The 15,595-nt window shown below is 36.2% G+C and overlaps 1 protein-coding gene across 1 annotated transcript; it reads left to right on the forward strand.

Annotated features, from left to right (window-relative positions):
- The first annotated feature begins 568 nt into the window (after positions 1-568).
- LOC121773637 (pre-mRNA-splicing factor ATP-dependent RNA helicase DEAH7-like) lies at positions 569-6,859 on the forward strand. Its single transcript, XM_042170531.1, has 13 exons — positions 569-718; positions 1,069-1,234; positions 1,406-1,579; positions 1,674-1,789; positions 1,940-2,037; positions 2,697-2,805; positions 3,065-3,242; positions 3,347-3,576; positions 3,666-3,842; positions 4,211-4,282; positions 4,381-4,557; positions 4,854-4,915; positions 5,002-6,859. The coding sequence occupies exons 2-13, from the start codon at positions 1,117-1,119 to the stop codon at positions 6,752-6,754; spliced, it is 3,264 nt and encodes a 1,087-aa protein (XP_042026465.1). The 5' UTR covers positions 569-718; positions 1,069-1,116; the 3' UTR covers positions 6,755-6,859.
- The last annotated feature ends 8,736 nt before the right edge of the window (positions 6,860-15,595 follow it).

Below are 15,595 nucleotides of genomic sequence, written 5' to 3' on the forward strand. Positions count from 1 at the left end.
CTTTTCAGCGGCATGTTCGGTTCTCACACATCTACAGAGAAGGAAACCGAGTTGCTGATTTTCTTGCAGGTAGGGGGGTTCAGACTCCTACCCTTACTTACTATGATCCAATATCTGCGCCTCGGTATCTAAAGGCGTTGGTTAGGATGGACCAGCTGAGATATCCTAACTTCCGTTTCCGACGTAGAGATGTGGGTTTATCTAGCTTCTTTGGTGGCTGGTTTTGATAATTTTTCGTTTCTCCCTCATATATATATTGTCAGTTCTTTTCCACTTGATAGTATGGAGGATCTCGACCCGTGGGACCTTTATTAGGCTTCTTCATGTTCTTGTTTAGATCCTAGTCACTTTGGGCTAAGATCATGTTGGTAGAACATTTTATTTTGATATTATTTACGGGTTGGAGGTCTGCCTAAACCTCCCGCCCACAAAGGGCATTTTTGATTAAAAAAAAAAAAATTCATATATGGAGATTAGGAAATAAAGCGTAGGAATATCGCACAGAAATAACGGATTCTTTTATTGAAATTGGAACGAAATAGAATAGGAAAATACTAGCAAAAAAAAAAGGAAAGAATTGAATTAGGGCAAGACTATTAGTAAAATCGAATGAAATTCTTTAATTGAGGGTTTTTTATAAACCTAAATAACTGCACCCAATCCGTGCGCTCCCGCCACCCTCCGGCGCCCCTGAATCCCTCGCCCCGGCCTGATTATGGTAATTAACTTTGCTTCTCATCTGTTCACGTTGATAGAATATACTTATCAGATTTTAATTCAGTTTACTTGCTCTAATCAGCTGGTTTAGTGCAAGATGAGTTAGTGATTGGGTCGCTGATGGTTGGACCTTGGGTAGAAGTTTCAGTTAGGGAGGGTTGTGCATTATGTTAAATTGATTCGAATAGAATCGAACTGAGAAAGTAGGATACTCAATGCTGAACCGGATTGGTTGATTTGGTTTCGATTTTAACCAAGCTTATGGAGTTCATATGAAATAGTTTTGAAATAGCTAGATGCCCATTAGTGTTATCCCTATGATTTATTTGATGAATGTTTGCTTTAATGCAGATAAGGTAATTAAGAGAGCCGTAGTCGGAAAAGTTCAACCAAGTAGATATGGGGGTTTGTGCTGACAGGAAAGGGAGAACCCCTAAAGAGTCATCTCAAGAAAAAGAGCACAATGGAGAGTATGGGAGAAAAAGAGGTAGATACAACAGGTCTACGAGAACACCTGGTATGCATTGTTATCTATTTTCACTGTTTATTGCATTTTAATATATTATATCCATTTTCTGAGACGTCTGAAATATAATCTAGTTCACTTCTTCAAATCCTTGCATCGAATTTAAAATGAACTATTTAAGACTAAGTTTTTTCCAACATAATGTGATGCATATCATTGTAGGCATGTCTGATTGGGATGATGGAAGATGGGAGTGGGAAGAATCCCCACGTCGTGATGGTCATGATTCTAGTAGCAGACATTGTCGGCCTTCTCCATCCCCTATGCTTGTTGGGGCCTCGCCTGATGCACGGCTTGTTTCTCCATGGTTGGGAGGGCGTACTCCCAATTCTTCAGGTAAGTCCTATAAACCTCTCATAACTCATATGCTGAAATTTGGAATCGTATTGTATAGTACTTGAGCTAACCTTTTCTGCATGCACTGCAACAGCTGCGTCTCCTTGGGATAGCTATGCTCCTTGCCCTACTCTAATTCGGGCACGTGGGGTGTGTTTTAGGTCTGCAAGTTCCCAATCTGGTGGGAGCTCCAATCAGGTTGACACTAAGGTATAAAGGCTCTCTTTCTTTTCCAACTCTTTCTTCCTATCTCTCTCTTTGAATTCTCTTGAACCCCCTCCTAACAGTTACAAGTTATTGTTTGCTGTAATTTCTTATTCTTACGTATTTCCATTTTCTATGTTTCTTTTCTTGTTTTAGGATGGAGAAAATGGTCCAGAAAGCACATCCGCAGACCAGAATCATGAGATAACAGAAAGTATGCGTTTAGAGATGGAATACAGTTCTGATCGTGCCTGGTAATTTAATCTGGACATTTTTTTATATTAGTGGTTTAAAGTATATGCTTGATTTAGTCCACTTTGTCTAGGATAGCCCTAGATGGCTATAATTGTATGTGTGTCGGCAAGAATGATGGACCATGGAAAGATATGAATTTGTGTTAATATTTTAATTTGAAGAAGGTAGTAGAAAAAGGGGAGGGTAGTGAACTCATATTTTGTTTATGTAATTACAGAAATAAGTTATCTATATCAGGAAGGTAGTGACAGAAATAAGTTATCTATATCAGGAAGATTTGTTTGGTCACATTCTTATTACTCCCTCCTTCCCAGAAGAATATGCACTCTGGACTATGCACGAGTTTTAATGAACAATTGGTAAAGTAAGAGAGAGGTAGAAAGAAAAAGTAATTAAAGTGTTGTTAGTGGATAAGCAGTCCCACCTTAATAGAGAGAAAAGAGTTTTCAAAATTAGAAAGTGCATATTCTTGTGATACGGACTAAAAAGGAAATAGTGCATATTCTTATGGGACGTAGGGAGTATAAATTACCATGAGAGCATTGTGTTTCCGCCTAGTAGTTTTTAGTTTGCCAATCGCTCTATGGGATTTTGTTGTTTTCAGGTTGCTTCATACATAATCTGGATGTTTCTCATAGCAAATGAATCATGTCTGCAGGTATGATCGAGAAGAAGGCAGCAGTGTTTATGACGCTGATGGCTCCTCTGCCTTTCTTGGTGACGAGGCATCTTTCAATAAAAAAGAAGCAGGGTTGGCTAAGAGACTGGTATAGTTCATAATGGCTTTGATCCTAAACATGTGAAAAGTTTTTTGGCTTTTGTGTGTGTGTATGTGTGGGTGTCTAATGTAACTCAATCCTTTTTGGCCTATGTTTTAAGGGCAATAAACTTGAAATCTAATTGCTTAAAATTGTACTATGTGCTCATGTAATGTGGAAAAGTTTAGAACTAGTATAAGTACTGATGTAGTTTTTTCTAATTTCTCATGCTTCTGTTAAATCCAACGGATTCTGCTTTGGATTGTAGGTGAGAAGAGATGGGACTAAGATGACTTTTGCACAGAGCAAAAAACTTTCGCAGCTCACTGCTGATAATGCTCAGTGGGAGGATAGACAACTTTTGAGATCAGGTGCTGTCAGAGGAACCGAGGTGCAGACTGAGTTTGATGATGAGGAAGAACGAAAGGTTATTCTTCTTGTGCATGGTATGCCTGAATCTTACACTTGGATGGTCTATGATGTCCTCATTTTCACTTTGAAGCAAAGCTGTTATATTTGTTATTCAGATTCTAAATATTTTGTTTAACAGATACAAAACCCCTTTTTCTCGATGGGAGGATTGCTTTCACGAATCAAGCTGAGCCAGTTGTGCCATTGAAAGACCCTACGTCAGATATGGCTATAATATCACGGAAGGGCTCCAATCTGGTTAAGGAAATTCGTGAAAAACAAAGCATGAACAAGTCCAGACAACGGTTTTGGGAGCTTGCTGGTTCTAATCTTGGCAATATTCTTGGTGTTGAGAAAACTGCAGATCAGGTATGCAACATTCAGAATTTAAATAATTTATTTCTTGGTCTTTTGGCATAACCATTGAAGCTCTGAACTCTTTTTGCATTGTTTACTAGATTGACGCAGATACTGCTAAAGTTGGCGATCAAGGTGAAATTGATTTCAAACAGGATGCAAAATTTGCACAACATTTGAAAAAAGGAGAGGGAGTCAGCAATTTTGCTAAATCAAAAACATTTGCCCAACAGCGACAATATTTGCCCATCTTCTCTATACGAGAAGAATTACTGCAGGTATGAGTTGTTTATTGAGCTCTTTTCTAATGCTTAATTGATTGATGTAGAAACATTAAAGCATTCCCCCAATACATGAAGCTTTGAATGGAAAATAAGATTGGTGTTCTGTAATTTTACTGGATTTTCAGTTTTGGCTCATAAACCATTTGTTCTGCAGTGACGTGGTAAATAGTTCTGACCCAAATTTACCCTAATTTCTTTCTTGCTTGTTTTTGGGTCCTTTGAGAAAGAGTTGTGCATTTCAGCATTTTCCAAATTTGATTTCCCTGCCAAGCATAATGGTATCATAATGGTTTTCTGGAGAAATCCACATTTTGATAGTTTTCGGAGTATTTGTTATTCAATCTCATCTTTTATAAATACAGGTAATCCGCGAAAATCAAGTGATCGTAGTGGTTGGTGAAACTGGTTCAGGAAAGACGACACAATTAACACAGGTATGTTCAGAGTCGTATTTATAAAATGATTTGTCGGAATTTGTGTCTGTATATCCTGAAGACATTGTTTGAATCATAAAAATACTTTCTCTGCACAGTATCTTCATGAAGATGGGTACACAAACAATGGCATTGTTGGCTGCACACAACCAAGGCGTGTGGCTGCCATGAGTGTTGCAAAAAGAGTGAGCGAAGAGATGGAAACTGAACTTGGTGATAAAGTTGGATATGCCATACGTTTTGAAGATGTCACTGGGCCTAACACTGTTATTAAGGTAGTGACTTCTTGTCCCATCCTCATTTGTACTCAATTTTATACTTTTGTTGATTTTCTTGGCTAATAGTATTTGTTTGATGTGAGAGTATATTCTCTACAAGTACTTCAATTTCTAGTTCACTTATGAACACCAGCTGCACTATGCACAAACTGCTGCAACTGGTGGTGCATATGAGTGGATTGTCCATCTATTGGCTTGATCTGCGAGTACATTTGTCTAGAAACTGGAATACTCAGTTCAAGTCTCTAATTCTCAGTTAACAGTTCTCAAACAAGCTATATGTTCTCTTGCAGTACATGACTGATGGTGTGTTGCTGAGGGAGACTCTAAAAGATTCTGACCTGGAAAAATATCGGTATGCATTTCTTGAATTTCAGGTTGTTCTGAGCAGTGCTTGTTGTGACAATAGTTGTGTTGACTCTTTTTATCTTCGTCATGTAGCATCATTGTGATGGATGAAGCACACGAGCGGTCCCTAAGCACAGATGTACTTTTTGGTATCCTCAAGAAAGTCGTGGCCAGACGTCGTGATTTCAAGCTCATTGTGACTTCTGCTACTCTCAATGCTCAAAAGTTTTCAGATTTTTTTGGAAACGTACCTATATTTCACATCCCTGGGAGGACATTCCCGGTTCAGACATTGTACAGTAAGACACCTTGTGAAGATTACGTCGAGGGTGCAGTAAAGCAGGCTATGGCGATTCACATCACTAGTGCTCCTGGCGACATCCTAATCTTCATGACTGGTCAAGATGAGATTGAGGCGACATGTTATGCTCTTCAAGAACGTATGGAACAACTCGCTTCCAAAAAGGAAGCTCCAAAGCTGTTAATCCTTCCCATATACTCCCAGCTTCCTGCTGACTTGCAAGCAAAGATTTTTGAGAATGCTGAAGATGGAGCTCGCAAGTGTATTGTTGCTACAAATATTGCTGAGACATCGTTGACTGTGGATGGGATCTTATATGTCATTGACACGGGTTATGGTAAGATAAAAGTCTATAACCCCCGTATGGGTTTGGATGCTCTCCAAGTGTTTCCAGTTAGTCGTGCTAATGCTGATCAGCGTGCTGGACGAGCTGGAAGAACTGGGCCGGGGACTTGCTACCGGCTTTATACAGAGAGCGCTTATCTGAACGAAATGCTACCCAGTCCAGTCCCAGAAATCCAGAGAAGCAACGTGGGAAATGTGGTTTTGCTGCTCAAGAGTTTAAAAGTCGACAACCTATTAGATTTTGACTTCATGGATCCTCCTCCACAAGAAAACATCCTCAACTCCATGTACCAGCTGTGGGTGTTGGGTGCTCTGAACAACGTTGGGGATCTGACAGATATAGGTTGGAAGATGGTTGAGTTTCCCTTGGATCCCCCATTGGCCAAGATGCTCCTAATGGGCAAGCAGCTCGGATGCATTGACGAGGTTCTAACAATTGTGTCCATGCTTTCAGTGCCCTCCGTTTTCTTTCGACCCAAGGACCGTGTGGAAGAGAGCGATGCCGCAAGGGAAAAGTTCTTTGTCCCGGAATCTGACCACCTCACGCTCCTAAACGTGTACCAACAATGGGAGTCTAACCACTGCCGGGGGGATTGGTGCAACGACCATTTCCTGCATGTGAAAGGTTTGCGCAAGGCTAGAGAGGTACGATCCCAGTTGCTCGACATTCTTCAGACACTCAGGATCCCACTCATGTCGTGTGGGCTCGACTGGGATGTAGTGAGGATGGCCATATGCTCCGCATACTTCCACAACTCGGCTCGCCTGAAGGGTGTCGGGGAGTATGTCAACTGCAGAAATGGGATGCCCTGCCACCTCCATCCTAGCAGTGCCTTGTATGGATTGGGGTACACTCCAGACTACGTCGTTTATCATGAGCTGATCCTCACAGCGAAAGAATACATGCAGTGTGCCACGGCTGTTGAGCCGCAGTGGCTGGCTGAGCTCGGACCCATGTTCTTCTCGGTGAAGGACTCGGATACGTCGATGATCTACCACAAGAAGAAGCAGAAGCAGGAGAAGACTGCCATGGAGGAGGAGATGGAGAGTTTGAGGAAGGTTCAAGAAGATAAGGAGAGAGAAAGGAGAGAGAATGAGAAAAAGAAGAGGCAGAAGGAGCAACAGCAAGTTTCCTTGCCTGGATTGAAGTTGAAGGAAGGGGCTTCAACGTATCTCAGACCCAAAAGGCTTGGGCTATAATTTCATTTTCGAGATTATAGATATTACTAATAATGTAATATTATACATTTGATATTGTGGTCCTAATTTAATATTTATGCTAGCTAACGATGCATGTAAAATCAAAATATCAATCTTCCTCACCTTTCCTTTCCAAATCTACAGTTAGTTCACTTTATATTATGTGAAAATATTTTTTATTAGAAGATAATTCATTAAATTTTAATGGGAGGCAGTGAATTGTAATTAATTAAATTTTGACAATTATTTACATGATTTTCTTTAACTTAAGTTTAAATACTAAAAGTTTCTTTATAAAAATATTTAACATTTTCTTGTACATAAGTAACACATCTTATTTTCCATTTCTGATCAGAAGAAGTATGAATATATTTTTTATTAGAAAATCATTAAATTTTAGTGGGAGGCTGTGGATCAGACTAATAATCAATTAAATTTGACAATTATTTGCACATTGTTTTTCAAAAAGTAGAAAAAGGTTATTGTGATTAGAATATTATAAAAAAAATATAGACATCTCCATAGTGGTTAAAATTTAATTGAATTTATTTTTTAATTATAACAGTGACATGATCATGCATCGGTAGACAAATAAAAAAAAACTAGTGACAAGTAATGATGGATATCGTACTTTTATCACGACCGCACTTTTTAAAAGTAGAATATATAATTGATTGTGACTAAGGAAGAGGATTAAAGAAGCGGATAGTAAAGGGAAAATGAAACAACTTGACTATATCTTGAATAAAATTAGAGTATCGTCTTGACAAGTACATAACATCGACTTTAATAATGTCTCATGTAGGGCTGACAATTTTTGGCAAGACACGAACCCGCACGAAATTAATGGGTATGCGTCAAAGCTTATTGGGTTCGTGTCCTTATCGTGTCGACACGACACGAAAATTTTGTGTCGTGTTCTTGTCGTGTTCGTGTTACAAGTTAAGAAATAATATTAGTATATTATAATAGTATTATTCTTTTATTTTTAAATTTTAAAATTTTAAAATTAAAATTTAAAATTTAATAATTAGAAATAATATTAATATATTATAATATTATTATTATAGTGTCGTTATTGTGTCGTGTCATATATGTGTTGTTATCGTGTTGACTCGAAGTGGTTCGTGTCGTGTTCGTGTTTGAGGGTAGCGGGGTCGTGTTCTTATTCGTGTTTGAAGTTTTCTTAACGGGTTGTGTTCGTGTTTGTTGTTATCGTGTCAACACGATAACGACACAACTCGCACGATTTGTCACCCCTAGTCTCATCAATATGTGAACTAAAAAGAAAATTATTATTTTAGTGGAAGCGTTCAAGAGCGAATAACATCATGTATGGAGACACAATATCCAAGCATTGTTTTATCAAAGACACGTATCATCTCTGCTCAACACCCTCCATCGTTGTTGCCATTCAACCTAAATATTTTTGAAAAGATGTGTAAGGATAAATACTTGATATACTCAGTGGACACATGCCAAAATATTTTCATAACAACTGGTTTTGTCAAGCCATCACCGAGTGAGCTAGGAGTTTTACCTTTAGAAAAACTCAAGTACACTAAAAACATTTTTTTAAAAACTGTGACTCCTCCGATCTATTTTCCTAAGCATCTACTACAATATTTGTCCTACTAGTTCAAGATCCGAAAAGTCGAGCCTCGGCCGCATTGAGATGAGAAAATGCCATATGGGAGGTTTGCCTGTTTCACAGAGGCACGGGCGGAGCCAGAAATTTATAGGAAAGGGGGCAAATTTTATCTATGAAGAAAATTTAAGAATTTGAGGAGGGGCATTTGTCAGAAAAATTAAAACAAATAAATTATATATATATATATATATATATATATATATATATATATATATATATATATATATAGGGTTTTGATCCATGCAAAAGCATTCTTAATACAAAAATGCAGAACCAAGCATACAAAAGTCATTTTTAGGTCATTGTAAGCTTATTTTTACGTCATTATAGTAAGGATGACATGAAATGGTCTTAACATGACCTCAAATCCAAAGTTTATAATATGACCTAAAACTGCTTTACAATGACCCTCCGTGTTTTAGTTTAATTATTGACCATTGGATTGTCAAATCTCATGGTCAGGATTTGGTCTGGATTTTGTATTGAGATCAAGTTTTGTATTGATCATTTTCCTATATATATATATATATATATATGGGAGCATTAATCTCCTTTTCATCTATTAGATCCTATTTTCTTCTTAATTTTATCCGTTAGATCTAATGCATTAACGGTTCAGATTGATTCTACAAATCTATATTCGTGTTGCATTATAGATGGTGGTTATATGCATTACAGGGGTAATGTAGACATTTGACGGAAACATGAACCGCCATATTTTGGTATATGCGAATTTTACGGAATTTGAAAACATCCGCATCTTCTTCTTTCCTCATTCACTCCCTCCACTACCGCAAACCACTCCATCCACTCCCTCCACTACCGCAAACCCTAGTTTTCACTCCTTGCCGCAGCGTTCGAAGAAATAGCAGCAGTGCACCAAAATTTCTGCGACAACAAGCTACCGGCGTTAACAGCTGCTCCTAAACACCGACTCCTATCGACAAGGTATGTTTCAAAAGGGATGTGGGCATGTTTTTTTCGCGATTTAGCATACCCAAATTGTTAAAATTGAAACTTTTAGTATGCGGAGGTGCAGAAATTTCTGAAATAACTTGTTCTTTGTTTATGTTTTTCTCTGAATCTGTAGTGTAGATATTGGGTTCGGTTCAATAAACATCAATTCCGGTATCTTATGTTTTTTTGGTGTCTGTAGATCCAAAATGACTAAGAGGGGTCGACCGCTCTCTCAAGCATCAGAGGCCGCAGGTAAAAATTGCATCGGGCTTAAACAATTCAGTATCTTATTTGTCGATTGTGTGAAAGGATATTAGCAACTCTGTTGAATCTGCATTATCCATGTTGTGTGGTGTGGTGACTACACACACGAAAGAGTTCATAAGTGCATATCTATTGAATGCATTGTGGAACTGTAATCATGCATTTTTTTGTAGTAATGGCTGCATTATTTATACAGTTTAATACATTGTGTGTGTCACACATGTACGTTTTCATTCTGGAGCATAATTTATATAGGCTATGGTTACCAAATTTTGTATTACACAGGGTATTTGCTTTGTCTTATGCATTATGGAGCAAGTTTTATGCATTACTTGTTCTGACTGGTGCATTATTTGTTGTGGTATATGTATTAATCCTCATTACTCTCAGTTCATGTTGCCTTTTGAATATGCAGTGCATTATGTAGCTGTATACTGGCATAATTTGCAGTATTTCATGCATTTTAGGGCCATGTGTAGGGTATTGTTTGTTTTAGATACTAAACTAAAAAAAAAATTTTATGTGCATTATTTAAACTGGACTGGGCATTATGTACAATGATGTATGCATTATGTTCAGTATATTAAGCATTATGTTCAGTATATTAAGCATTATTCATGGTATTACTTGTTGTTATTGGAATATACGTATGTGCATTATTTGGTTTAGGTAGTGCATTATGTAGCTGTTAATTGTCATTATCTCAGTATATTATGCATTATTAGAGGTATTGTGTGTATGGGTTAATCAACGCAGTGAAGATTACATATGTGCATTATTTGGTTTAGACATTGCATTATGTAGTATGTAATTGTCATTATGTGCAGTATATTATGCATTATGAGAGATATTGTGTATATGGGTTAATCAACTCAGTGAAGATTACGTATGTGCATTATTTGGTTTAGGTAGTGCATTATGTAGCTGTTAATTGTCATTATCTCAGTATATTATGCATTATTAGAGGTATTGTGTATATGTGTTAATCAACGCAGTGAAGATTACATATGTGCATTATTTGGTTTAGACAGTGCATTATGTAGTATCTAATTGTAATTATGTGCAGTACATTATGCATTATGAGAGATTTTGTGTATATGGTTAATCAACTCAGTGAAGGTTACATATGGACATTATTTGGTTTAAGCAGTGCATTATGTATTATCTAATTGTCATTATGTGCAGTACATTATGCATTATGAGAGATATTGTGTATATGGGTTAATCCTTATGAAGCTCATATCGTGTTATCTTTTGATTTAGTGATAATTTTCTGATGTGTTATGTTGTTTGTTCCATATCAGAGAAGCAGATTAGAGTCGACATAGACGATGCCCTCGACGTCGTTATTCCCGTTGCTCTGGCAAAAAATTCAGCGACAGGTTGCCCAAGATAGGCCCTAGTACGTTTGGAAATAAGGGGGAGCCGAAACACCAACAAGGGATAGCGGATCTGTTGTTTACTTAACTTCTTGAAGCAGTTGAATCCACGATAGAAAAGGGATAACAGATATGTTGTTTATTTTTTTTGTTAATTTCGTAATTTGGAGATTAGCCAACACTTTGCATATTTATGTTCTGTGATACATTGTTTGTCAAAAGTGGATGAAGCTAAGGGATATGGACATGTGCATTATTTCAATTAAACCTTTCATTATTCATCGAGAAATTATCATTATTCAGCAATATACAATGTGCATTACTTTTTTTAAGTTGTGCATTATGTGTTATTAAATTGTCATTATGTGCAATATACTATGCATTTTTAGAATTATGGTGTATATGAGTGAATTGGTTTGATATAAATTATCATGCGTGTGTATTATTGTTTCTTAAGTACATTTGTAATTAGACGATTAAAGTATTTAACTACCACTGTGATCATCAGATATGTGCATTTTTTGATTAAAACGTTACATTATTTATCGAGAAATTGTCATTATTTTGATTGTTGTAGGGCATACGAACTATCAACGGGCTGATGAGTACTTCAATGAGTTAACCTCACAGTTATTAGAGTAATTCAGTGTTATATAATCTAATAACGAACAAAAAATTCGGTACATTATTCGTATCAGTTTAAACGTTGTTATTATTGAGTGTGTACTACACCCTAACCCCTATACTTATTAAATCCTTATGGGTAACAAGAAACGTGTGGCAAACATCGAAACACGGCACATCTTATTCGTATACATTGCAGTTCAAATATAGTGCATTATATAGTCAATAAAACCCATTATTCGTTAACATTCGGTGCATTATTCGTATCAGTTCGTTTCCATTCGGTGCATTATTCGTATCGGTTTAAACGTTGTTATTAATGAGTACGTACCATACCATAGCCCATAGGCTTATTAAACCCTAAGGGGAAACAAGAAGCGTGTGCCAAACATCGAAACACGACACATCTTATTCGTATACATTGCAGTTCACATATGGTGCATTATATAGTCCACAATATCCATTACTCGTTACCATTCGGTGCATTATTCGTATCAGTTTAAACGTTGTTATTTATGTGTACGTACTATACCCTAGCCCCTAGACTTATTAAACCCTTAAGGGAAACAATAAACGTGTGCCAAACATTGAAACACAACACATCTTATTCGTATACATTGCAGTTCACATATGGTGCATTATATAGCCAATAATATCCATTGTTCGTTAACATTCAAAGCATTATTCGTATCGGTTTACAAATTGTTATTTATGTGTACTTACTATACCCTAGCCCCTAGACTTATTAAACCCTTAGGGGAAACAAGAAACGTGTGCCAAACATCGAAACACGACACATCTTATTCGTATACATTGCAGTTCACATATGGTGCATTATATAGCCAATAATATCCATTATTCGTTAACATTCATAGCATTATTCATATCGGTTTAAACATTGTTATTAATGTGTACGTACTATACCCTAGCTCCTAGACTTATTAAACCCTTAGGGGAAACAAGAAACGTGTGCCAAACATCGAAACACGACACATCTTATTCGTATACATTGTAGTTCACATATAGTGCATTATTTGTGATATGTAATGAACAATTATCCCGAGCCGTTTAATTTAAGTTGTGCCCGTGTTTCGATGTTTGGTTCACGTTTCTTGTTTTCCCTAAGGGTTTAGCAAGCCTAGGGGCTAGGGTGTATTATGTTCTTAGTCTAAAAAACATAATACCGAAATTAAATGGTGCATTTTGCCTCAAGCACTCATGACATACTGTTGGAAAATATGATTTTAGTGTAAGTGAACAAATAATTTATAGAAATCAATTATTCTAAGACATTTAATTTGTCTTAGATAATAGATACGCTAATACTAGGATACGAAATCTTCTTGATCCAATTAAATTTTTTTTGAAGATACCAAATATCAAATATTGAAGTGTGTAAAAAACCGATTAGTTTGGAAGAGAAAATCATGGGATTTTCCATAACTACCATCAACTTCAATTCCCTAAAATATCCTTTTCGCATTTTTTAATGAATTAATTTAACATAAGTTAGCATTATTTGGAGCCGTTAGATCTTTAGAATGAATGGCTGAGATCAAGAAGAAAATAGGAGAAAAGATGCAAAAAGGAAATGAATACATCCCTATATATATATATATATATATATATATATTGATGCCTTTGTGTATCGTTTGTGTATCATTTTTTCTATTGTTCTTTTTAATCATCCCCACGATTTTGTCATCCGACGGTTAGATTGATGCCACGTGTCATCTAATAATGCAGATTTTCAGTTGAATAATGCACACCGACTAATAATGCACACCGACTAATAATGCAGATTTTTCGCCAAATAATGTAGATCATTACAACCATCCAATTCAAGGATCCAAGGGCTGTGATTAAAAAGAACATTGGACTGAAAAGCTGTGAAGTACCTTAACACATTGGCCCGAAACAGTCAATTGAAACTTAAATCCGTAGGCTCATTAACAAATTTATGAAAGACCCAAATAATAAAATGTTTTAGCCCATTACTAGGAGACATGGCAGATTGATCTCCAAGTGCAGTTTAAAATAAAATTGAACTATGTGTGGCATCTCATTTGTAAGAAATCTTTCTAGTCCCCGGTCATTAATCCACGATCGGAGGTGAGCCCATTGATCTGAATATGAGACCAAAGAGCATTTTTACTTCGCCTTGTCCCCCTATATTTAAAGCCGTCCCATGGAATCAATCTAAGGCGGCGAAGAGAAAAGCCAAGGAAAAGAATCCGAGCACCGAAATCTCATTTGTGCACAATACTAGACCTAGATACGACATCGATGCCTGATCTTGTGCTGGAGACGCATAAAGAGGTGGTAGCTCAAGTGCTCAACTATACGAAGAATTAAGAAAAAAAGTAATTTAGAATTAATTAGTTTTGAGAATTTTAAAATACAAAATACTATTAATAAATATGAAATAATATTAATAATTCTAATAAAGCTAAAAAGAAAATAATACTGTCGGAAAGAAGGATATGAATTGAAGTATGAGGAGTATGGGATGCAATGGCAGAGCTAGGTGAGGTTGAGAGGGTTCGTCAACCCCACCATTGGCCCTAGTGTGCCACTGGTAAAGGTTTTCGATCAACCTCCGACCTCACAGCTTGCGCTCCTATGCCCTTCTCTAACCAGAGGTTGTTTTCCCTTTCGTACATGCGTATTAGAGATCACAAGAGCATTTCAAATTAGATTTATTGGGCTCAGTTTTTCTTACTACTCCATCTGTCCTAGTTTAGGAGTTCCGGTTGGGATAAGCTAATAAAAAATGCCTATAAAGTAAGTAAAAAAGTGTTAAAAGTGGGTTCCAACATCCACTACAACATTCATTTATTACACATTCAATTAAAAGTAGGTCCCAACATCTACTACAATATTTATTTATTACGCACTCAAACACTTTCTTAAAACATGTGTCCGATTTGACTTGGACTAATATGTTCTATCCTTTTATTCTTTCTTCCTAGTATATATAATTATGCAATTAAAATTTAAAATATATAGCAAAACTATTTATAAAAAAAGTTCAAATAAATCCATGTGGGATTCTAACTCATGATGAAGCAAGATACCACTAAATTCCTTCAACCAAAACACATGGACAAACGATCAATAGCATTTATTAGTCATATGTTTTTCGAAACATGTTAATTTAATCGTACTACTCGAATTGACGTTTTGAAGGACATCAATGCTTTGCATTGAAAAAAAATAGAAATGACAATCCGATGTATATAGGGGCGGATAAAAAAAATTGCACTAGGGGTTGCAATATATATATATATATATATATATATATATATATATATAGACGGTTGCGTTAAAGATAGAACCATTCTTAAGTGTAGAACCTAGAACTCTACATATTTTATTCATTGGATGAGGAAAAAATGATGGTCAAGATTAAAAATCATACATATTAGACTATGTTTTCACGACATTCAGGACTCAACATGTGAAAAAACTCACATGTTGATGGAAGAATGAATGAAACGAAGAAGAGTCCATGCATGCTTTATTTTTTCACTTATCTGCATTCACCCATTAATAATAGTTTTGGTTGTAATGGGAAGTTGTTGTGCAAATCAACACCATTGGATTAAAAGATCTAACGACCTCCGTTTGGCATTTGTTCTATGTTTAAGAATGGTTCTACGTTTAAGAATAGTTCTATCTTGATCACAATCCTATATATATATATATATATATATATATATATATATATATATATGGAGATGATCAAAATAAGTATGTGTTTAAATCCAGAAATGCAGACCAAATCTTGGCCCTAGGATTAGATGATCTAATGGTCAATAATCAACCAAAAACACGGAATGTCATAATTAAGCAATTTTAGGTCATATTATAATATTTGGGTTTAATGTCATGCTAAGATCGTTTTAGGTCATGCTTTGTTAGCATGACCTAAAAATTACCTAATTATGACCTAAAAGTGACCTA

The sequence above is a fragment of the Salvia splendens genome, chromosome 17 (assembly GCF_004379255.2).
Source record: "Salvia splendens isolate huo1 chromosome 17, SspV2, whole genome shotgun sequence".
Lineage (NCBI taxonomy): Eukaryota > Viridiplantae > Streptophyta > Magnoliopsida > Lamiales > Lamiaceae > Salvia > Salvia splendens.

Bases quoted from the DNA above. Each gene is read 5' to 3' on its own strand.
- LOC121773637 (XM_042170531.1), top strand. From the start codon at position 1,117: ATGGGGGTTTGTGCTGACAGGAAAGGGAGAACCCCTAAAGAGTCATCT. The intron at 1,235-1,405 runs GTATGCATTGTT...ATATCATTGTAG, and splicing joins CAGGTCTACGAGAACACCTG to GCATGTCTGATTGGGATGAT. The intron at 3,243-3,346 runs GTATGCCTGAAT...TTTGTTTAACAG, and splicing joins GGTTATTCTTCTTGTGCATG to ATACAAAACCCCTTTTTCTC.